Genomic DNA, 23,427 nt, shown 5'->3' on the forward strand with positions numbered 1-23,427 from the left:
ACATCTTATAATCGAGCAAATACAGTAATCTGTGGCGTAACTTTCTGTTCACCTCTAAACCTAGTAACATTGCCATTTGATTCTACATTACCATTTTATAAACAAATAACACTAAACTTACATAAACCCAAACCATCATAATAAACAAATCATACCCTCATTTTAAGAGTGTTATACGGAAAAAAAAGAGAAATTGGAGTAGCAAAATAATTTACTATATAAAGACACCATAAACTCATGTTATTCTTCAAGCAACAGTGTTTTGTTTGTTTTTATTTTAATAAATCAATGATTAATAATTAAAAATGCATTTAAGTCATATAGGCTTTGCAAAACCTTACTATTGTTTAAAAAAGTCTAGGCTTCTTTAAAACATATATATGTGTGCAGAAAAACAAATTTTCCTACAATGAACTCCACATCAAAACACCTAGTCTGGTGACTTATTGGGATGAGCAAATTTGGAAGAACCAAAAGTAGCAAACACTGTCACTTATGAAACATTCAGGTCTTAGACATCAGTAGTTTTAGGATAAATACCAACAGCCAAATCATTTCCTTCTTTATTTGTGCATGACAAATTAATTGGGTTTATTTGCTGTAGTATTTGACAGAATTTGTTTGAACGTTGTGGCTTTAAGTCATTAATTTAACTATATGTTACATAGTGTTTATTCACTCAAGGCAGAGTGGTTAACCAAGCTTCTTCAGCATGAAGGGCTGAGCTGGTTCTGTATAATGCTTAATGTATGATTCAATGAGTCAAGAGACTGAATAAAACTCATGCAGTATACAAAACCAGACAAGCTCCTTCTGCCTCATAAGCTCACTAGGTTCAATTATCACTTTATCTAACAGATTCCACTACAAAGGCACGTCACTGGTGATCTTTTGATTCAAGAAGTGCTTGGCTGGACCTGCATAACAGATAATTAAATCAGTAAGATTACTTCACAAACTATTCTATGTATATACCAGGCTAGCAGGGGAAACTTGCAAGGGCCCCTTGGTACTGCATACTGAATTTTGTGAGTTAAAACTTTAAAGTTTTCTGAATAACCAACAATGTTGGTATACTATTCTCCAGGGTGCTGCAGCACTCAATAGGATTGTAAACAGTATTTTTTTTACTACTTGAAAGTTGCAGCAGTTCCTTTACTTGCTACATAATTGGCTCCATCACTACTTAATGGGACATAAAAATGATTTCAAGTAAAACCAGACAAGTCTTTTAAGTCTTGAATTTTTATGGCTTCCAGCTAGCAGTCTGCCTTCACTGTTGTCATTGTCAAGTGCGTATGTCCGGAGGCCGCAGTTGGCGTTCTCCTTCAGCCAAGAAAATTTGCATTGCTCTGTGTAGCATAAACACTCCAAGGTGCCTTTGACGAGCAGGAGGCCAACTCTGCACCTGTCCATAATATACTCCTTTCTTCTGATTGGTAAGCATCTTTAGCCCTGCCAGAGAGAAAAGAAGTTTACAGTCAGTGTCAAGGCATACCCTAACCTTTCAGTAAAGTCAAAATTGTGAATAAACAGTAACGATAGCGATTGCACGTCAGATGCCTGCAGACAGTTTTCATAATTTAAGCTCTGTACACCACCACCATGGATTTGAAATGAAGCAATTGAAGTGTGGACTTTCATCTTTTATTTAAGTACATTCACATCCAAATTGGGTGAATGGTTTAGGTATTATAGCATTTGTTATTTGTAATCTCTTTTCAAGGGAAAAGTAATCAAACAATTGACTGTGGAGGCGTTTCATAGCGAGGAGTGGACTGTTTTCTCATTATTTCATTAACAATTATGCAGTTAAAAGGTCTGGCGCTGACTCCAAATGTGGAATTTGCATTTGGAAGCTTTTGTGAGTGTGCAATAAGAGTTCCAAAAAGATGTCAATTGAAGCAAAGGAGGCCATCATCAGGCTGGTAGAAATATAAGAAGTGGCTAAAATCAACAATTTGAGACATTCTGAAAAAGGAACACGCAGGTAAGGTTTCAAGAACAGGAAGGCCAGATTTGATTTTGTTCCAGAACCGGGCTGGCATTTTTAGGTTTTCTGACAGTATGCTTTTGACACATTAAACAAAGATGAATCATATATTAACCAATAAAGAACATTGGGAGCAGAAGAGTATGGAAAAGGAAAGGAATGGCTCATGATCTGAAGCATTCCCCATTACCTGTGAAACATCGTGGAGGCAGTGTGATGGCATGGTCATGTACAGCTGTCAATGGCATTGGGTCACTAGTATGTATTGATGATATAACTTTTGACCAAAGCAACAAGATAAATAATGAAGTGTATAGTGCTGCACTGCCAAGGCACACATTCATCAAAATGCTGCAAAACTGATGGTTTTTCACAGTACAAACGAACAATGACACAAAACATACATACAAAAGCAACCAGACTTTTATGCAAGAAGTGGAATATTATTCAATGACTAAGTCAGTCACCTGACCTCAACCCATTTCACTTGCTAAAAACAGAACTTGGTAAAATCCTACCATCGACAAAAGCTGAAATGTTGGGGGATCTAACATATGTGGACAGCTTATCCTGTATTTTTGTGTTTCTTATTTTTGGTATGTGCTTTTGAGTGTGTTATGTTATGATATTGATACTTGCCATATTTAAGTGAATATAAGTTGGGCATATTTCCTCTTGGTCTCTCTGTGCATGGTTTAAACGTATATGCTGATTTTGTTAGTTGCTTGTAGGGTACTTGTTCAGACATTGCACCCTGGTGTGCAGTTTTGTCATTTTTGTAAGACCCACAAACAAGCAGCAACTGCATTAAAAGGCCTGGAAATCATCATTAATATGTATTTAACCTATAGGGAAAGAAATAAAGCAATTTAAGTTGCTGAAGCATATTATCCCCTTTGAGGTTCCATTTTGGTGCCACTGGTTGGCTGCTTAAAGTAGCCAATCAGTGTCAGTAAAAGCACTTTCATTTAAATAAATTGGAGCACTTTCTGCAAGTGGTCTCATTAGGCCCCCAGAACCCCCACTGAGCCAGTGTTGTAATTGACCAGCGGTAGATGTACCTAGTTGGCCTAGGCAGCAAGAGATGTGTTTTTGCAGAAAGGAACCACTCAGCTTTTATACACTGTATATATTAAAGTGCATATGATAGCTAAAGTTTAGCTTTCCAAAAGCAGGTGAAATGACAGAAAGATCTTGCAATAGTTAGATTAACACTCAATTCTGGGGAAAAAATCTTACCAATGGCATCAACCATGCAGGCCTCTCTTGTATATGCCTCCACTGGAATTGTATTCTGGAAACAGTGCAGAGAGATCACCCCCAAGCCACTCTTCCAGATGTCCACAATGTGCTGCACCTTGGGACATGCCTGCAAACAAGAGCCAGAAAGCAGATACACTTACTGTATTTTAGATTATAACAGGATTTGTTTACTACCATGTCAGCTTTATTAACCCCATTTTTACTGAGGGTGTTTTGTGCCCAAAAAAATGGAGACCGATTACTTATAGTAATAGTAATAGTTCTCTTTTTTTTTTTCTTGCAACCACACAAACCATATATGGTTTCTTCAAGGACAGATATTGCTTTCTTTTGATACTATTTTTAGGTGTTTAGTCTAACATTTAGTATAGACAAATTTTTTTCTAATACTCTTGTATGGAAATGGTCCCTCAAACCTTAAAATTCTTAACCTAAATTTATTTTGTGAGGCTTATTTAGGACTGTTTAAAAATAGTGTCATATCTTTGTAGACAAGACAAGTCAGGGTATTCCACTAGAAGCATTTGGACAACTCGCATGCAACTAGTTGGTCACCAACCCTTGACAAAGAGAGCCGTAAAGGTCATTTTTAATTTGTTTTGCACCAACCTTTAACCTTTTCATGATTTTTAGGATTGTTTGCACAGATTCCATGCAACTACCCACCCCACCAAAATGTATTCCACTGCATTTCCAGAAACTTTTTTTATTTTTTTTATTTTAAACATTACTAGTCTCCGACAAATCAGCCACACTCACTCCCCTTAAATGGAGCCTCCCAGAGTAGGGAGCATGAATGACAGTTCCTGAGGACTGCCTTGGATGACGTTCCATGGCGTTCATAAAAGGCCTTTGGGACACTTTTTAATGTTAACATGGAACATCATGAATGCTGGGTGAAGAGACAACATTTTCATAACAGTGGCACAAAGGGAATCAGGTCTGAATACATAATGACCTATTCATTCATATGAAAAGATGAAACACATAATTAAATCACCTAGCTCACATATTAGAACTACAGTGAAGAAAACAAATATTTGATTCCCTGCTGATTTTGTATGTTTGCCCATTGACAAAGACATGATCAGCCTATAATGTTAAGAGTAGGTTTATTTGAACAGCAAGAGAAAGAACAAAAAATGCATTTAAAATAAATTATAAATTGATTTGCATTTTAACCAGTGAAATAAGTATTTGACCCCTTTGAAAAAAGTACTTAGTGGCAAAACCCTTGTTGGCAATCACAGAGGTCAGACGTTTCTTGTAATTGGCCACCAGGTTTGCACACATCTCAGGAGGGAATTTGTCCCACTCCTCTTTGCAGATCCTCTCCAAGTCATTAATGTTTCTAGGTTGAAGTTTGGCAACACAAACCTTCAGCTCCCTCCACAGATTTTCTATCGGATTAAGGGCTGAAGACTGGCTAGACCACTCCGGGACCTTAATGTGCTTCTTCCTGAGCCACTCCTTTGATGCCTTGACCGTGTGTTTTAGGTCATTGTCATGCTGGAATACCTATCCACTACCCATTTTCAATCCCCTGGCTGAGGAAAGGAGGTTCTCACCCAAGATTTGATGGTACATGGGCCCATCCATCGTCCCTTTGATGCTGTGAAATTGTCCTGTCCCCTTAGCAGAAAAAACACCCCCAAAGCATAATGTTTCCACCACCATGTTTGACGGTGGGGATGGTGTTCTTGGGGTCATAGGCAGCATTCTTCCTCCTCAAAACTCGGCAAGTTGAGTTGATACCAAATAGCTTGATTTTGGTCTCATCTGACCACAACACTTTCACCCAGTTCTCCTCTGAATCATTCAGATGTTCATTGGCAAACTTCAGACAGGCCTGTACATGTGCTTTCTTGAGCAGGGGGACCTTAAACGCACTACGGTGTAGTGCGTTACCAATTGTTTTCTTGGAGACTATGGTCATCGACAAGATCATCCCATGTAGTTCTGGGCCGTTCTCATGATCTTTGAAACTCCACGAAGTGTGATCTTGCCTGGAGCCCCAGACCGAGGGAGATTGATAGTTATTTTGTGTTTCTTCCATTTGCGAATAATCGCACCAACTGTTGTCACCTTCTCACCAAGCTGCTTGGCGATGGTCTTGTAGCCCATTCCAGCCTTGTGTAGATCTACAATCTTGCCCCTCACATCCTTTGACAGCTCTTTGGTCTTGGCCATGGTGGAGAGTTTGGAATCTGATTTAAGAGAGTGCTCCTAATCTCAGCTCGTTACCTGTATAAAAGACACCTAGGAGCCAGACATATTGGTGATTGATACGGAATCAAATACGTATTTCACTGAGTAAAATGCAAATCCATTTATAACTTATTTGAAATGCATTACTCTGGATTTTTTGGTTGTTATTCTGTCTCACTGTTCAAATAAACCTACCACTTAAATTATAGACTGTTCATGCCTTTGTAAGTGGGCAAATGTACGAAATCAGTAAGGGATCAAATAATTTTTTTTTTCACTGTATATAAAAATCATACCTGTTTATTGCTGTCATTGTAGTGAGTTAAAGCCTCATACAAATGGCAGTATGGGCGTGATCTCTTTCCTTTGCCTACGTAAAACACAGAGCCAATAAATGTACGGAAGCATTCATTCTCAGACAGAGAATGGTACCGAGCTGGAAGATTCTGTGTGACCCTTTAGGGAGAGAAAATACACATTATTAAAAAGTTATATAAAAAAAGCTTTTTTTAGTCAGTGTTAAAAAAAAAAAAAAAAGGTAAGTGTGTATTTATAGATTTTAAACAACAGTTATTCTAATAAGTATAATCAGTACGTGTGTATCAATGACTAATAGTAGCTAATCTGGCACAACACACAAAAGCATAGTAGGCTGCTTGCCAAGCGTGCCATACACTCAGCCGATTTATTGCTCAAACAGCAGACCTGGTGCTGCAGCATGCAGCCAGCAGTTGTATACCCCAGGTCGCACGGTATGAGAGCATTAAAAAGTAGCGTGCGGATGTGCATATCATGCTGTTGGCTGGACTTAAATCATCCGGCAGCTGCTTGTCTTAAAGAGCCAGGGCCACTCTGTGACCACAAGTCCTGCCCTGTAGGTGTTGTATGACAGGAGGCAGACCTGTCTAAAATTGTTGACCCTAACAAAGTCCCTAAGAGAGGCGCAACGCCGCAGTAAAAGGATAAGGCACTTTCAAATTTCGTCCATCAAATAACAGTCAGAAGGGACAACAAGCTTAATTGGGTAGAACAATTCAAAACTACTCATTTAGCATTTACAAACAAAAAAAAAAACAAAAAAAACTGTACCATCCTAGAGAAGTGCATCTCCATTTGTCACACAGACACTGGAGGCGCAGATTTAATACATAAGGAAAGAAGAAACCTTGAATACGGTGGAAACTATAGATCTATCTCAAGCAATACTGATGTTATACTCATGGCTAAGATCATTCCAGGAAGGGAAGAAAGACGACAAGGAAACAAGAAGAGGCAAGAGAAGAAGAGTTGCGACGGGGACACGGGAGCAGTCGGCGGAGAAGATAAGGAGACACACGAGAGTGCGTAAGGGCATGAGAGTGCAACGAATGCAAAAATAATAAAATTAGAGCTCTCTATTTTGTTTGCATTGGCTTTTTTGGGTTCCTCCTCATTTTCAGATATTTGTATTAATTAACAGAATTGGCAAATTTCATTAAAATTCATATAAAAAACGAATGAACCAGTCTAATTTGGACTAAAAAATACCACATGCATTTCTTACAATTTGTAATGAATGGAATTTTTCCTTCTGTGAATTAAATGAATTAATCAGGCAAAAAAACTCACATAACCACATTGTAACATAATATTAGTGTTGTAACACTACACATTTAAATTTTGACACAACATTATCTTCAGCGAATCTTTGATAGGATTACATTTATGCAATCTTTCTGGCTCCCAGAATCCCATTTTTCCAAACTTGGTATGTTGGTTTTGATCTAGGCCATTGAGACCACTAAGGAGTCATTAGTTATGTTAATCCTAATAAAGCTGTGGCCTTTCCACCATTAACTTGTTTATGTCTGTTCATTAGTTAATGCATACATCTGCCATCTTCACCCATGATAGTCTTCAGCCAAAGCCAATATTATAATATATAATAGTTATAATATAAAAATGTATACATTAGTAGATATTTTAACAAAATATATGTAAAAAGAAAATGGTTTAGTGACGTATTGATATTAAATATTTGGCAAATATATATTTATGATATTTGAAAAACAATTGATGGGAATTAGGGAAATTGTTAATCCATGTAAAAAGCTGATAAATGAATACATTATATAATTGGTAAATCAAGTTAAATTGTAAATATTAAATGTATAAGTTGATAACTACATTAAATACTGGGAGAAGAATCATTAAAGACGATAATTGCATTGGTACATAAACATATAAAAGAAGCAAACTGAAGCACACACTAACGTACCCATATACTCAGTGCCGTCTTAACGCATGGTCACACTGGGTGGTTGCCCAGTGGCCCCACGTTCTACATCAATTGCTGGCGTGTAGTAATTAGGGAGCACGGAAGGCGAAGTCTGAAGTGACACAGACATTGCGATTCCATGACAGGATGGAAGAGGAGAAAGCAAAGAAATAAAGAGAAAGGGGGCAGAAGATGGTGTAGGGGCAAGTGTGACCCAGTATGTTTATGTGTAAGGGCAGTGCATGTGTGTTTGTAAGCAGGCATGTGTAAAGGCAGTGTATGTGAATATGGGAGGGTATGGGCAGGCAATTGTAAGGGCAGTGTATGTGAATGTGTGTATGGGGAGGCATTTGTAAGGGTAATGGTATTTGTGTGTGTCTGTGCGCGTGCGAGAGGCGTTTGTAAAGGCAGTGTATGTGTATACGTGCATGTGTATTGGCATCCACTATGCAGCATCAAAGTAGCTAGCCATCACTTTCTCTCCCCTTTCATATACACACTGTTATGAAAATGATTTTCCTAATTTGCGATTTACGTCATAGACAGCAGAATGACAGTAGAATTAATATAAAGGCTGAACTATTGACCTACTGGTCAATAGTTGTCCTAGGATCCCAACAACAACAACAAAGTTGCTATACAAGCTATCCTAGCCTGAGGAGATAACAGCCAGTTCTTGTGTTATTGGTGTTGCTTAGTTACATATAGGCAGAGGCACATTTTGTTTTATTCACATGTGTGTAGGTATAGGATGTGTTAGTGATTCTGGTTTGCATGGTTACAACCGAAATATTGTACACCTTTCAACTGAAAAAACTGTTACTAGTTTACAATTGATACGGTTGCTATTTACATAGCCACCTATCAATACTATAGTAAAAAACACCTTAAAAAGAACCATACACCATGTGCTAGAAAAACTTCAATCCAGGGCTTGACGGTGCCTGGATCCAGAGGGCTTCACCTGTTTGTAAGCGCCCTGGGTTATAGACCGGAATCCTTCCAACGTTTCATCAAGTAGTCGTTATGACCAACGGAGTTCCACTTGATATTGTTTTGCTGGGTTTCTTCATCATCTCTGTAAGCTGACCATCTACCGAAGCTAAGTATTATTGTTATGTTATTGCAATCTGTTAAGACTGGTGTGTGATTTTAATTCTGCTGATCATTAAAGTATAATTACCATTCACCACAGTATTTAAGTATTTCTCACCATATGATCGACTGGAATACCTCATATTATATACCATTTGTATATCAAGATACAGAGTGTATATAGATTAAATAAATGTTATTGTTGTTATTAAGGTTCCCTGATTACCTTAATTAAATAATTTAAAGTTAGAATCAGGCCACAACCACAACAATTGGCGTAGTCGGCAGGATTCACAACAATTGGCGTAGTCGGCAGGATTCACAACACACACACATATGAATACTTCTGAGGGGTCCCAGTGCATTGCCTTGCCCAGGGCCTATACTGCTGTTAAGACGGCCCTGCAGATACTCACACAACACTGAACTAAGAAGCCATTAAACCGTGAAACTGGGAAGGAATAGCTAAACTGTGTATAAATGCCTTCTTGACCAACCTCTCCACTATTCTCTTCTCCATCCTGAAACCATTTGGTCTACCACAGGGTCTCCACTAAATTTTGTGAGCTGCAGACCACACTGTTGCTTCAGTATCTGAAGAAGAAACATCATCTGTAAGAAAGTCCTTTAAACCTTTCAGTCTCCTTTGGACGTACCTGTATGTCCTTAAAACTTGTGGTAAGAAAGCATCCCTTCCTGCTCAGCACAAACAGATAAGGAGGAAGAGAGGGAGAAAAATAGTCTCCTTCCAAAAAAATTTGGCTGCATTCAGATATTGCTGAACATAAATTAGGACATTGTACCATTGTACAAGTCACTAGTCAGACCACACATGGAATACTGTGTACAGTACTGGGCACCAGTGTACAAGAAAGATATAGTGGAGCTGGAGAGGGTTCAAAGACGGGCAACCAGAGTAATAAGGGGAATGGAAGGACTACAGTACCCAGAAAGATTATCAGAATTAGGGTTATTTAGTTTGGAAAAAAGACGGCTTAGGGGGGACTTAATAGCTATGTATAAATATATAAGGGGACAGTCCAGAGATCACTCCCAGGACCTATTTATACCCAGGACTGTATCTATAACAAGGGGACATCCTCTACGGCTGGAGGAAAGAAGGTTTCTACACCAGCACAGACGGGGGTTCTTTACAGTAAGAGCGGTGAGACTATGGAACTCTCTGCCAGAGGAAGTGGTAATGGTAAACTCAATAAAAGAGTTCAAAAGGAGCCTGGACGTGTTTCTTGAAAACAATAATATTACAAGTTATGGATATTAGATTAACAGGGACAGAACGTTGATCCAGGGATTTATTCTGATTGCCATATTTGGAGTCGGGAAGGAATTTTTCCCCCTGGTATGGGGCAATTGGCATCTGCTTCATAAGGGTTTTTTTGCCTTCCTCTGGATCAACACAGTAGGGACACAATATGTATATGGGTTGAACTTGATGGACTTTGGTCTTTTTTCAACCTTATGAACTATGTTACTATGTTACTATGTTTAGCCATGGCACTTACAGCATCGAAGATTTTTTTTTAATATATAATCATTAATGTTTTATGTATTTCAATGATTGTAAAAGTAGGCCATGCTTCTTCTGAATAAAAAGCTGTATAATTTGTGGGGATTGATCAAATATGGAAAAGGGGAACCATAGTTTAATACAGTAAAAATGTCAAACAATATATTGGTCCTTTGGTTATAAAAAGCCCATGTGATTGAAAGGGTTAATAGAGCAGCGTTATTCTCATGGGTAAACGCAAAACAATATTACATGACCTGATGAACTCTGCCTCCTGAAAGAGGTTAAACACAACTCTCCCTTTAAGAAGAGTAAACCTGAAAGTTAGAGTAACCCTGCTTAATAATTCAAAATGAATGCCCCATCTCACCTAGGATCCATTAGTAAGTAATTGAAGCTGGATTTCAGAACCCCTTCTCGCCACTTCCGTGTTTTATCTGGTTTGTCAAACTCCTGGGAAAGCATAGTTTCATCACTTCTACAGTCTGGAATATTAGAAGTGTGGAGAGCAACGGATAACTCTGGGTTGTACCCTGTGAAGACGCAGTACAACTTGATTACAGTATATGTATTAGAATACAAATACATCATTTATGAGATATTTTACATTTCTGAAAATGTTGAAGCTGTGGGAGTTGGCAAAACATGAATGTAATGCTTAAACAAATAGTCAGATAGCAATCTGCAAACAGCCATAGAGGCATATGCACTGTGTAAGTATCCTCTTGCACCAAATGTTACCCCCCCCTCATTACAAGCACACATTTGACCACATAGGCCACGTGTCCTGTACCTCTAACAACTAGGGAAGATTAACAAACAAAAAAGCTTCAGAGTAAGCTATGTCTATGTACAGTACCTTACCTGTGTTCCAGCGAGTTTTTCGGTTTGATGATTTCTTCAAACACTTGTCTAATAGCAAGATGCACATTTTTCTATTCTGGGTGCTCACTGGTCCAACATCCTCCCCCAGTTCCATTAATTTCCTTGCGATATCATTATTGGAAAGCCTGTAGAGTTCCACAGCTACCCTATTGGAATCAAACTTATTTATTTTCTGCGTGACGGTATGGTAGTCCCTCCAGTAATAAATGACAGTATCATCAGAGTTTTCTGTGCTGCTACTATAAGACGTATCCGTGCATGAGATATGCCGTTCTATAAGTTTGTGTCCTTTTTCCTTATCCTGGTACAGAAAGTCCATAGACTCAGTCTTACTCATATTCACTGGCCGTCCACCAGGGGATAAAGGCACAACTTGGCTATCAGAGTCAAGGATTCTATTTAATTGGCAAGTGTTTTGCATATCTTCATCTTTGGCAATACTGGATAGCCTACTGAAACTGTAACGTGGTTTATTATCGCCATTTATAAGTTTTCCTGTCGGATCTTCAAGCTGTGTACTGTGAACTAAGGAGTCATTAGACTGTGAAACTGGAAAAGAATGGCTAAACTGTGTATTAACGTCTCCTTGACCAAGCTCTCCACTATTATCTTCTCCTTCCTCCGTTAGCCATGTATTCCCTGAAACCATTTGGTCTACCACAGGGTCTCCACTAACTTTTGTGAGCTGCAGACCACACTTTCTTGCTTCAGTATCCGAAGAAGAAACATCATCTGTAAGAAAGTCACTGAGGTTCAGAGTTGCCTCTGAATCTACTAATTTGTTGGTAGTAGCCCGCATAGAAATCGGACCTGTAGGAATATCAGAGATTATTAATGATGAGTTCTGTCCTGATTCTCTTACTTCTGATGTTTGTTTTCTGGAGGCCAAACTACTGGTAAACAAAGTTCTTCTAGACCCACATATTTGTGAAGAGGAAGGAGACTGTATTGTACCTCCTGGGCTCCTGACTCTCCTTCCACGTTGTGGCATTTCCACTGATTCATCAAAAAGGGAAGAGTTACTGTGACGAGAGTTGGAGGACTGGAGGCGTCGTTTTGTACGAGGTGTAAAAAAGCAGCGGCTTTTTTCCTGATCTGCACCGTGGGGGGATTCAAAAGCCTTGGTGGCCATCATCATTTTTCTAAACTCTGCATTCATTGCAGTATCACATTTATCTCTCACAACTTGTAGATCTAGTTCATTAGCTGGAGTGTCTGAAGTGGAATTAGAATGGCTTGGACTCTGCTGCACTTTGGTTAAAATCATCATAGTTTTCAGCTGCTCATTTAGCACATTTGCTTTCTCCCCAAAAGGGTTTCCCTGATGGGTAACTGGAAGTGTGTCTGATATAGATGGTTCTGAGATTCCAAACTGCTCTTGCATAGATGCTGTGTGATGCTGGGATTGGTCTGATGTCTGAGCTTTGGTTAAGAACATCATGTTCTTCAACTGATTTTTGAGACATTGGTTGTCTCTTTCTTGGTTGTAATACTCAGCAGCTCCATCTATCGATACAGTGGGAGATGGTTCTATAGCTCTCTGAGATGCCTCTACTATTTGGGTTTGGCTTGACCCTAGTACTCTGCTTGTTCCTTTGTTGTGGGCATTGGAATTTGGTGAACAAGCTGACATATTTACTCTGGTATTCATGACAATGTCTCTTTTTTGCAATAATGAAGTTGCTTCCATTGCTGGTACCTTCAAATCCAGTGTATTACATGACTTTGCTTCTAAAGGAGCCTCAGCATCCTTAACACTTTTACTACATGTTCTGGTCATGTCTTTATCCAAGAAGTGGCTGTTTATTCCTTTCACTCTCATAAGATTGCAAGAATTTTCCCCCAAGCTAGGGGATTCACTTTGACAGCTATTATATGTGGTACTGCAGCTTACGTCCTTTCCTGTATGTTCCTCTCTTTCCTTATCTAGCACAACAAAGGTGTTCTCTATATCCTCATAACTAGAAGATTCTCTGCTGTATACGTAGACATGGTCTGGAGATGTAACATCAAAATCTGCAATTCTTACAGAGAACATCTTGGGGTCCATCAAGCTGCTGGTAGCAGCATGCAAGTCCATTTTGGCTCCATCATCGTACAGGACAATGTTGCTCTCAAGTGAATCTTTTGGGTTTGTACAATTTTCTGTTAAAGCAACCGACTGCACCAAACTACAGTCCACATTTGTATTTGGAGCTTTATTTGAATTCAGACATAAGAGATATGCACCATTAGACATAGATACTTGTATATTGTTTAGGATTTCAGAATATCCCTTCATTTCGGACTCTTTTACACCCAAACCAGAAAATTCTATCCGACTTGAAAGCGCTGCATTGTCCATGTGTTCTCCTATGTTCCTATGTACAGGAATAGGAGCCAAAGGGAAGATGCTGGTGCTGTTAAATGGAGAGTGCTTGTAGGAGGACTCGAGCAGGAGGGATATATTGCTTATATGAGTGATGTCATCAGATAAAATTGAGTCACAAAGGCCTAAAGAGAGATATCAAGTGAGAATTCATCACAGTCTGTTAAAAATAAATAGTTAAGTAATGAGTCTTACATTAAGGAAATTGCACATTGTGGCGATTACAAACAAATATAAACAAACGGGGAAAAAGTTGTTTAACTTATATACATAAGTTTGTTTATATAAAAAGAGAATTTAACGGTAAGCAAGAACCATTTGGGTAATCTGTTCTTATTATGAACTAGCAGTAGTACAAAGCTATTGAAGAATTTTTTTTTATAAAATATTTATATTATATATATATATATATATATATATATATATATATATATATATATATATATATATATATATATATATATATATATATATATATTTTACACATATATACACTCAGACACATACATTCTTTACCAACTTCCAAGCTAAAAGCACAAAATGAGTACCTCAAAATGAGCGTTTGTGACAATTTCAAGATGACTGTAGATGTTTTATGTCACGCAAACACTTAGTAGTATGTAACATGAAAAAGGTTGTCTCGATATTTTTGTTTGTTACCTTCATTCGGGTCAATTTGGAGTACATATAAGAATCTAAGCATGCAAGACTTTTGCCAGTCTACATCACCATACAAATGGCAATGACAAATGTGTTTAACCACTACTCTATGCATTACACCATATGACAAAAATTCTTGTTAGGTGATTTGATCAAGAACCAAATTATTAAAAAAACTAAAACAAAAAAAAACGCTCTAAGGGGGATGGTATGAACATATTAGGCCCTGCAAGAACCCTGATGACTTCACTAATGCAAGATACCACTGAGACTCTATAAGAACACCTCTCCCCGTCCCTTCACCGCTGCCTGTACCCTTCAGGATTCTATGTGAAATCAAGGAATCCCGGAGTTTAATCGGACATTCCGGGATAAATTAAAATAGGCTTTTGCATCATTAACTCGGAGAGGGTCAAGACATAAAATATATGAAGTAGACGGGTTTGTTAATTAAAGTGTTCTCTCAAAGCCGTCCCCCCTACTTACATCTCCTACCCAGTCTCTCTGCTTACCCGATGATCTCACTCTGTCCTGTGCTCTAAATTCTAGTTCTCATACACGCTTGCAAGATTTCTCAAGTGCTGCCCTTTCCTCTGGAATTCCCATCCCCCAGGTGCTTAAAAAAAAACCCTCAAGACCCTATCTTCCTTTACCTTCCTTTTCCTAGTCCATCTCCTGACTACTTATACTAGTGTGGCTGGTCCATCCCTAACAGTGTAACTTTTACCTCTTGTGTAATATACACTAACTCCCTCTAGATTGTAAGCTTGTTTGAGCAGGGCCCACCTTACCACTTGTTTCTAAGCTAAAATCCTATGTTACACTATAATATATATATATATATATATATATATATATATATATATATATATATATATATATACACACACACACACACACACACACACACTTCATGTCCTGTTTACCCACTGTACAGTGCTGTGGAATATAATAGCGCAATACATAAAATATATAATAAGAATTTAACAGTGGTGTATGCTACATGTATAAGCAATGTATAAAAAGTAATTTTTAGGACTATATAAATAAAATTGTGATAGTTAAGATTATATTTACTATTGAGAATTAATTTTCAAGACAGATAGTCCTATCCAAATAGCTTTGCTCCAGGAAGTAGCTTACCACAATTCTTATCTTTCAATGTACTCCTCTCAATATACTCTTGTAGAGCCACAACGCACCTCCGATTTCTTTCCATCAGTGCAAGGTCTGATGCTGTGTTCCCATCCTAAACCGTGAACAGGGGGAAAATATGTTACCCCTTTTTTAAACTTGCCTTTACAACATGTCCTTGTTCAACTGTAATCTCTCTCTCTCCCTCATTTAGGGCTTTTTCTTCTTTAAATAAATAAATAAATATATATATATATATATATAATTTTTCAAATTTGGTATTCTGAGTCGCTAACTTCAATAGCACACACAGATCCAAAGTTACGTTTCTGCAAAGTAGACAACCCAGGGTATTGCATTATGGTAATTTTGACACATTTCATATATGGATTACTGCGTACTTATTATTAACGGCCGCTTTGACAATGCATGCAGCTTCTTGCAGTGAAGCAAATAAGTATTTCAATCAGGGCCAGCCACTGGTTTTGTGTGATCTGTGCACCCCCAGCAATATCACTACTGACCTCCACAACTGAAAATAAAATCAGCTGGTGAACCATGCATTATACAAATCTAGTTTGACCTAGTTGCCCAATGACAGGCTAGAACTTCATAATACCTAATTAAGCTGGCAATTTAAAATTTCAAGCTCCTTGTAAACTCCAGCTTTAGTTAATAAATCCCAAAAGAAATTCTAGTCAGATCAAAATGAAAAGAAATACGGTTTGGGTGGTAAACGGGCATTATAATTTGTAACCAATGTTAGACCAATTGTCTAATGTGTTCGTGGGACAAACCTGATCTTGCAAAGTAGGGTCACCACCTATTCGGAGCAAGGCGACCAGGACCTTGCAACATCCCCAGGAGGCAGCTACGTGTACTGGTGTCAGCTCCTCTATTGACCTACAACGAAGAAAGGACGGCATCAAAACCAAAACACTATTTAACATACGTGTGTAGATTTCTATTCAAGTGCAGATGTTTGGGTACAGTAAGGAGAAAGCTACTACTGAATATTTCTTTTTCCATAATGTAAAAAGGAAGGCATGATTGACAACCAACTGTATGCCAATGAAGTGAAATGGTGTTATGATGCAGAGATCCAATGGGCAAAGCCTCTCTATATAAGACCTTAAAATGGTCTCAAACATTAATGGAGATTCTTCTCTGCAGAGCACATGGCAAATCAGTTAGGACATTTGGTCACCTTCCACTCCCTCCCCCAATGCAATGTCCTTTCCCTTTTCTATCACCTTGGTCTCTAAGGGTCACTGGAGAAGATAGGTTACCAGGGGAGTGTCCAGCAGAAGGAGGACTTATTGTGTTTATAAAGTCCTGCCAACTCTCTCTCTCTCTCTCTCTCTCTCTCTCTCTCTCTCTGAGTCTGCGTGGAGATGATCACATGGGAGTGGTAATTGTATCACGTGTTTACAGGCTTATCCTGCTGTTTCTTTGTTATTTCCATTCAATCAATGAATAGTTAGTTTGGTAACAGCATATACTAACTTATAGTAATTTGTATATGTATTGTTAATTTGTTTAGCCTCTCTTAATAAATATTGTTAATTGCAGAAAACAAGGAGTGTGGACTCTGACTTTACACTCGATAGTGGTTATTGATAGCATAACAGTGTAAATATATATATATTCATACAGTAAATGTTATTCAATAATTATAGTAAGATTCATAAAATACAGACACGTTTTGTATATTTATAACATTTGGCGGGCCAGGTAATTATTTTTTACCACTTTTTGCTCACTTGCAAGGGGGGACAATCCAGTTTTCTCCAGATACAAGTGAGCTAAAAGGGACAAAATAACCGAACCGATTTTGTTTTATTTGCTGGAAGCGTTTTCTGCAATACGTCTCGGGCCAAGACGTGAGAGATCCTAAGAGGCAACCAGAGTGAGACGCAATTAGTAAGCCGGACATCATTTCTGGAGGATCGCGTTTTATCCAGACCGAGGATTCAAATTTGGGTGCACACCATTTGATTGCCTGCAGTCTGAAGACACAAGTCGTGTGAGTAAATTATAATTTATTTTTTTATATATTAGAATGGAAATTGTAGCACAGTATGCAGAAGCTAGCACTTTTGACCCATTAATGATGGAAAATGAAAATGAATTTAAACAAATGCATAGCTTGTGGTTGCAATGTGAGAAAGAGAATTGCAGAGTAGACAATAAGAAGTGGTGCATGAATAAAGATAGACTGAAAATCCAGAACTGTATGAAGTTGCTGAAGTTATTGAGGAATCAGTTGAACCGTATACTTGTGGGGCACACTCCTGTGGCCTCCATAATAAACAACACAAGTAAATATAGTGATTGTCCAACTTGTGGATTAAATGGAGATTATGTAAGCACATTAGAGGACAATTACGAAGCGAGAGGAGAGTTGATATCATCCCTTAGGACATGTTTAGCCACGCAAACCCCAGTTGCTGTATGCAGCCAGGGGGAAACATGTGCAGAAGAAGAAGAGGCACAAAGTATTGTAGAGAATGAGAACCCAGGAACAAACATAGGAAACCGTATACTGGATGAGCTAGATAATGGTGGTATTCCTGTATTAACCCCTCTTGTAACAAAGCCAGCAATACCACAGTTTATGGACCCTTTATCTGTTTCACCTAGTGTTAAAAGCAGGACATCTGCCACCCTGCAAACTGCTAAAATTCTACAGCAGCAGGATAGAGATAAGGTGATGAAACAGCTGATGAAGTTAAAGCCCCTCTTTACCCCATTTGACTGCAAAACAGATGTCCTTTCAAACATGTCCAATTTCGAATCAGCAGTTAAACAATATATGCTCTCTCCTAAAGAGGCATGTATGATGCTTAAAATGTGGGCCCCAAGCAGCATTGCATGTAGATTTAATCCACCCATAAATGGCCCTATTAATCGAGACCGAGATTGGTTTAAAGATGATAAATGGGCTACAGAGGGAGACAGACTTAGAGCTGACTCCAAATTTGTAACAGGAGACAGAGACTTAGATAGTCATTCACTTGCTGAGATGAAGGTGCATTTACAAGATGATCCGTGGGTTTTTGCTTCCAAATTTGAGCAAGTCTATCGGCTAACCCACCGCATTCCACCAGATCAAACTCCTCCTGATCTACTGCAATACCTAGTAAAAAAATTCATTTACTTAGACCCTGGAGTGCAGATGATGGCAGAGGAAAAAGATACTTTGGAAGGGGTATTGACCATTATAGGGAAGGCCAGGCAGAATTTAATGAGGAAAGGAGTCATAGGACAGCGTAAGGTTGCGATTGTAACTACCAATGAAGGGAAGCAATCTCTACCTGAGATTCCCTTCAGAGGAATTTGTTATTATTGCAATAAACATGGTCACAGACAGAAAGAATGTAGGAAGGCCAAGAGAGACCAAAGGGTGACTGAGGGATGGCATGTTAGTCCATCCCCCTCCTGGTCTGTCAAAGAAAGTGATCAAAGAGGATCTGTAAAGATGAAAATAAATAACAGTCCCGAAAAGGCAGATCAGGAACATCATTCTAACCCTCTGCCTAGGACCAATCTGTATGGTCCGGCGCGGGAGGCTCTGAGAATGATGGCAGTACAGGGAGCGGTTACTAATGAGCACAAACTGAAACCAGGGGATGAGGCTCCTCTAATTTTATTTTCAGATTGACTAGCACTGGACGATATGGTTCCTATTTGTAAAACATTAAGGGACCATTCCGGACGTCCACACGTGCATGGTATTATGGCAGGACATCACACTAAGATTCTGATTGATACAGGAGCTTCAGTGACATTAACCGATCTACCATTAAGTCCTCCAGAGACCAGTATCTCTCCCAAATTCAAGAGCAATTAAACTCATTGCTTCACTTTGCTGCCTCCAATATGGCCCCAACAGATTGCAAAATTGTATGCACACCTCAAACTCTGTTTGAGAAGGGGGGATTAGTAATGATTAAAAATTTTAAGAAAAATTCTCCCTGGGATGCAAATTGGGAAGGGCCCTATGTAATTCGAGACACACTGGGCATAACAGTTCTACATGTACAGAGGTCTAACCCCAAAAAGGCCAGAAGGCAGCCTGGATATTAGTGGGTGCATGTAGATCAGTGTAAATTATATAAAGGGACAGAGTTAACTGCTAAGGATTGATGCTTCTGCTTGATCTTTTTAGGTGCCCGAAGTATGACAACGTGAAATAATATTCTAAGAAGAATGAAGCTCAACATCTTTCTGGTCATGTTGCATTTCCTTAAACAATTCAGGACATGTGAATCCGATAATAATTCCCTATTGGAACTGAATGCAACTCCATCCACTCAGCAACATAATGGAAGTTATACAGAGATACCAAAAATCAATACTTGAACTAATTTGACCAACATCCTGAAGGCAATCATACTGGAAACAGCTCTTGGACTCATCTAGGCATCACTCCGCCCTCTCGAGACCGCAGAGGGAATTACGCCAATGGAATAGAAGGATGGACTAAAATATGGAGTGGTGACAATGTATATGATATGTGTTTATATGTAATACTCGGTGGGGGTGGGGGTGTTGTTGAAATTTTTGGGGAAATAATAAATAATAATATTTTGGGATTTTGGGTAGATAACCAGGGCAACCAAAATGATTGGGAATGTAAATGGTCAGATTGGGGAAAATTTACTGTAGTTCTAAGTGGTAGGGATGTTGAAATTCAATCAAATTTTAATAACCCAATTTTCTCCCTAGATAGGAAACTGAAAGAATATTCAGTGACCAAAGTAATAACCAGGAAACATATTAAACAAGGTATACGGTGGGAGGTGTCAGCAAATAACTTTGGTGAAGAAGTAAAAGTATATTTGAGTATAGATGAAAGGAGAGACCTAGATCCTACGGCACCTCCTTTGACCTATACTGCCTTTACTCCATCACCAACAGCTATTGATAACAGACCTATCTGTGAAGGAAAGAGGGCAGTTCCTAGTGGTCCTTTCCAAATTAGTGAGCTGAGACCAATTCCTATACTTAGAAATGCCTCCTTCCAGTTAATTACTTGGGAAGTAAAACTGACTGATTGGTTAGTGTCTACACATTTTCAGAATTGTTCCAGAATTACCTATACTATAGAAAGAGCTTTAATAAGGTGGGCAGAAAGGGGTAGAAGTAGATATTGAAGAAGGGTTGTGGACACAGTTCTGGGAAGTGTAGGACCTGGGTTGGGTTAGTGAATGCAGTAGACATAGCCAGTATGACAGCAGCACTACAGTTGTTAACTGACACTTCTTGTGCAACTTGGTGGCAAATGTTAGCTAATACTTTCTCTAATCAACATGGGGTACTGCTCTGGGGAACCTATTCATACATCCATTTATTATTGTATTGTGTGTTTCTGTAGTATGTATTGTTGTTCAAATTGGTATGTGTTGTTACCTGAAGTCGTTGATTGCCAGAGTATATCACCTCCATTATGGAATGCAAATGGAAAGAACTCTGTGAATGGCGGGCTGGGCATGCATACATACATAGTAGATACACTGCGAGGTACGCTCTCCCTCTTGTCTCCAGTGGGTTTTATAGAGTCCAGGGGTCTCATCCACTTCATTGTCAAAAGGAGGGATGTAAAAAGGAAGGCATGATTGACAACCAACTGTATGCCAATGAAGTGAAATGGTGTTATGATGCAGAGATCCAATGGGCAAAGCCTCTCTATATAAGACCTTAAAATGGTCTCAAACATTAATGGAGATTCTTCTCTGCAGAGCACATGGCAAATCAGTTAGGACATTTGGTCACCTTCCACTCCCTCCCCCAATGCAATGTCCTTTCCCTTTTCTATCACCTTGGTCTCTAAGGGTCACTGGAGAAGATAGGTTACCAGGGGAGTGTCCAGCAGAAGGAGGACTTATTGTGTTTATAAAGTCCTGCCAACTCTCTCTCTCTCTCTCTCTCTCTCTCTCTCTCTCTCTGTCTGCGTGGAGATGATCACATGGGAGTGGTAATTGTATCACGTGTTTACAGGCTTATCCTGCTGTTTCTTTGTTATTTCCATTCAATCAATGAATAGTTAGTTTGGTAACAGCATATACTAACTTATAGTAATTTGTATATGTATTGTTAATTTGTTTAGCCTCTCTTAATAAATATTGTTAATTGCAGAAAACAAGGAGTGTGGACTCTGACTTTACACTCGATAGTGGTTATTGATAGCATAACAGTGTAAATATATATATATTCATACAGTAAATGTTATTCAATAATTATAGTAAGATTCATAAAATACAGACACGTTTTTTATATTTATAACACATAAATAATCAGTGGTGATACCACAGGTAAAGAGCTAGAAAACTTCAGGGGTTACAAAAAAAATGGTTCAATTATCAGGGACTTTTTATAGGTTGCTATGAGATCATTTTTTGCACTAGAATCACTTTTTATATATAAATGACCCCTATTTTCTTTTTTCTTTAAATATAAACATTTAATGTCTGTGCATACCGGACGTTGGGATTTCCCCCATGCTGCAGTATCAAAGTCAAGCAACGGAGAGCACTCTCACTCTCCTTCCCTGCAGCCAGATGAATTGCCGCAATGCCATTATTGGGAAGGACAAAGTTTGGATCTGCACCGGACTGCAATAGATCTTCGACCTCCCTAAGAAAAGAGAAGAAAACAAGTACCGTATGTTATGTTGAGAAGTTGTTTACTATATTCCCATAGGATTCATTTTCAGATAAATAGCACCCAGTACACTGTTATGATCCACAGATTACACATATGGATATCTTGGTGATGGTCCAAACATGCAAGATGCTCGTCACCTGGTGACAGGAGTAGTACACCACAGAAACTGAAAAGGCACTTATAGATCTAATAGAATGAATGCAGTAGATTACAACTCATAATGCTCATCCATGTATTACGCATGACTGTAACTGCAAGGCACATTAAATAAAGCCCTGGAGGATACCAAACACTGCAAGATCAAGTGTTGCTATCCAGCAGTTTTACAGGGGTCAAGGGTGATGTAATTTAATGAATACTTAATACATTAGGCTATGCAATTATTACAGTGCAGGTTGGATAAAGGTGTTTTTTAGCATTTATTAACGTGGCATAATCAGAGAGTTATGGAAGTAAAAGCTTTGGAATTCTGAAAATACAGCCTCCTCAAATTGGAGTGCCGTTGTTCTATGTAATCACATTTAGCATTTTCCTCCCACAACCACACATGGCTAACTAAGGTCTAATCAAAACAAGACAGGAATAAGAGCTGGTGTTTCATTCCGTCCTGGCAGCATTCTGATCAAGCCATTTAACGCGCGTATAGTTCTATGAGAAATCAAGGAATCCATACCGGTTTAAAAAGAGTTTAATCGGACATTCCGGGATAAATGAAAATAGGCTTTTGCATCATTAACTCGGAGAGGGTCAAGAAATAAAATATATGAAGTAGACGCGTTTGTTAATTAAAGTGTTTGTTAAGACCGTCTGAGGACCTGATCTGCTGACCTGCGGCCACTTACTGTGCGTCTTCGTTCTCCACAGCCTCACAAAGCCGGCGGGCAAGAACCTCCATCCTTAACACAGAGAAGGGAGGCACCGACCCGGCGGTATAGGCTGCCTATCTGTAGCTGAACAGTGACAAACGACGAGGGGCTCCCGAGGCATGCCGCAGCCCGCCGGTGACCCTATTACAGAGCAACGACAGTCCCCCAAAACTATAACAAGAGGGCCGGGGATTCAAACTTCCCTCCTATTGCCTGGGCCAGTCTCCTCCTTCTCCACACCACAAACCCCTAGCTCCGCCTGGGACACGCCCCCATCGCCCATTAATCTCTCCTTACTGCCAATGAGATGTAAACGCAGGTGGCTCAGCGACCTTTACGGAAGTGTGTTCTTTTGTTGTCCTTGTCAGCGGGGCTTATCCTGACGTTTAGCCTGATGCCATCCTCGCGTATTAATGGTGTACCGGGAGCAAATTCCACTACACAGATGGGAGAGATGAAACATTAGCGTACAACAGTGTTTAAATACCGAAAGGGGCATTT

At 39.0% G+C, this 23,427-nt stretch overlaps 2 protein-coding genes across 4 annotated transcripts in view; both read right to left on the reverse strand.

Moving 5' to 3' along the window:
* The window catches only part of MPV17L2 (MPV17 mitochondrial inner membrane protein like 2), a 153,242-nt gene that overhangs the window by 113,801 nt on the left and 16,014 nt on the right, over nt 1-23,427 (reverse strand). The gene's annotated exons all lie outside the window — the stretch shown is intronic.
* ANKLE1 (ankyrin repeat and LEM domain containing 1) lies at nt 241-23,091 on the reverse strand. Its single transcript, XM_053468208.1, has 9 exons — nt 22,903-23,091; nt 21,875-22,030; nt 16,189-16,294; nt 15,401-15,506; nt 11,209-13,722; nt 10,715-10,877; nt 5,761-5,920; nt 3,233-3,362; nt 241-1,455 (listed from the first exon to the last, which is right to left on the reverse strand). The coding sequence occupies exons 1-9, from the start codon at nt 22,953-22,955 to the stop codon at nt 1,289-1,291; spliced, it is 3,555 nt and encodes a 1,184-aa protein (XP_053324183.1). The 5' UTR covers nt 22,956-23,091; the 3' UTR covers nt 241-1,288.

Source organism: Spea bombifrons, chromosome 1, assembly GCF_027358695.1.
Source record: "Spea bombifrons isolate aSpeBom1 chromosome 1, aSpeBom1.2.pri, whole genome shotgun sequence".
Lineage (NCBI taxonomy): Eukaryota > Metazoa > Chordata > Amphibia > Anura > Pelobatidae > Spea > Spea bombifrons.

Coding starts and splice junctions, on each gene's coding strand:
- ANKLE1 (XM_053468208.1), bottom strand. CDS start 22,955: ATGGAGGTTCTTGCCCGCCGGCTTTGTGAGGCTGTGGAGAACGAAGAC. Junction 3,363..5,760: donor ACAATGACAGCAATAAACAG/GTATGATTTTTA, acceptor TCTTGTTTGCAG/GCATGTCCCAAGGTGCAGCA. Junction 1,456..3,232: donor CTGCATGGTTGATGCCATTG/GTAAGATTTTTT, acceptor TCTCTCTGGCAG/GGCTAAAGATGCTTACCAAT.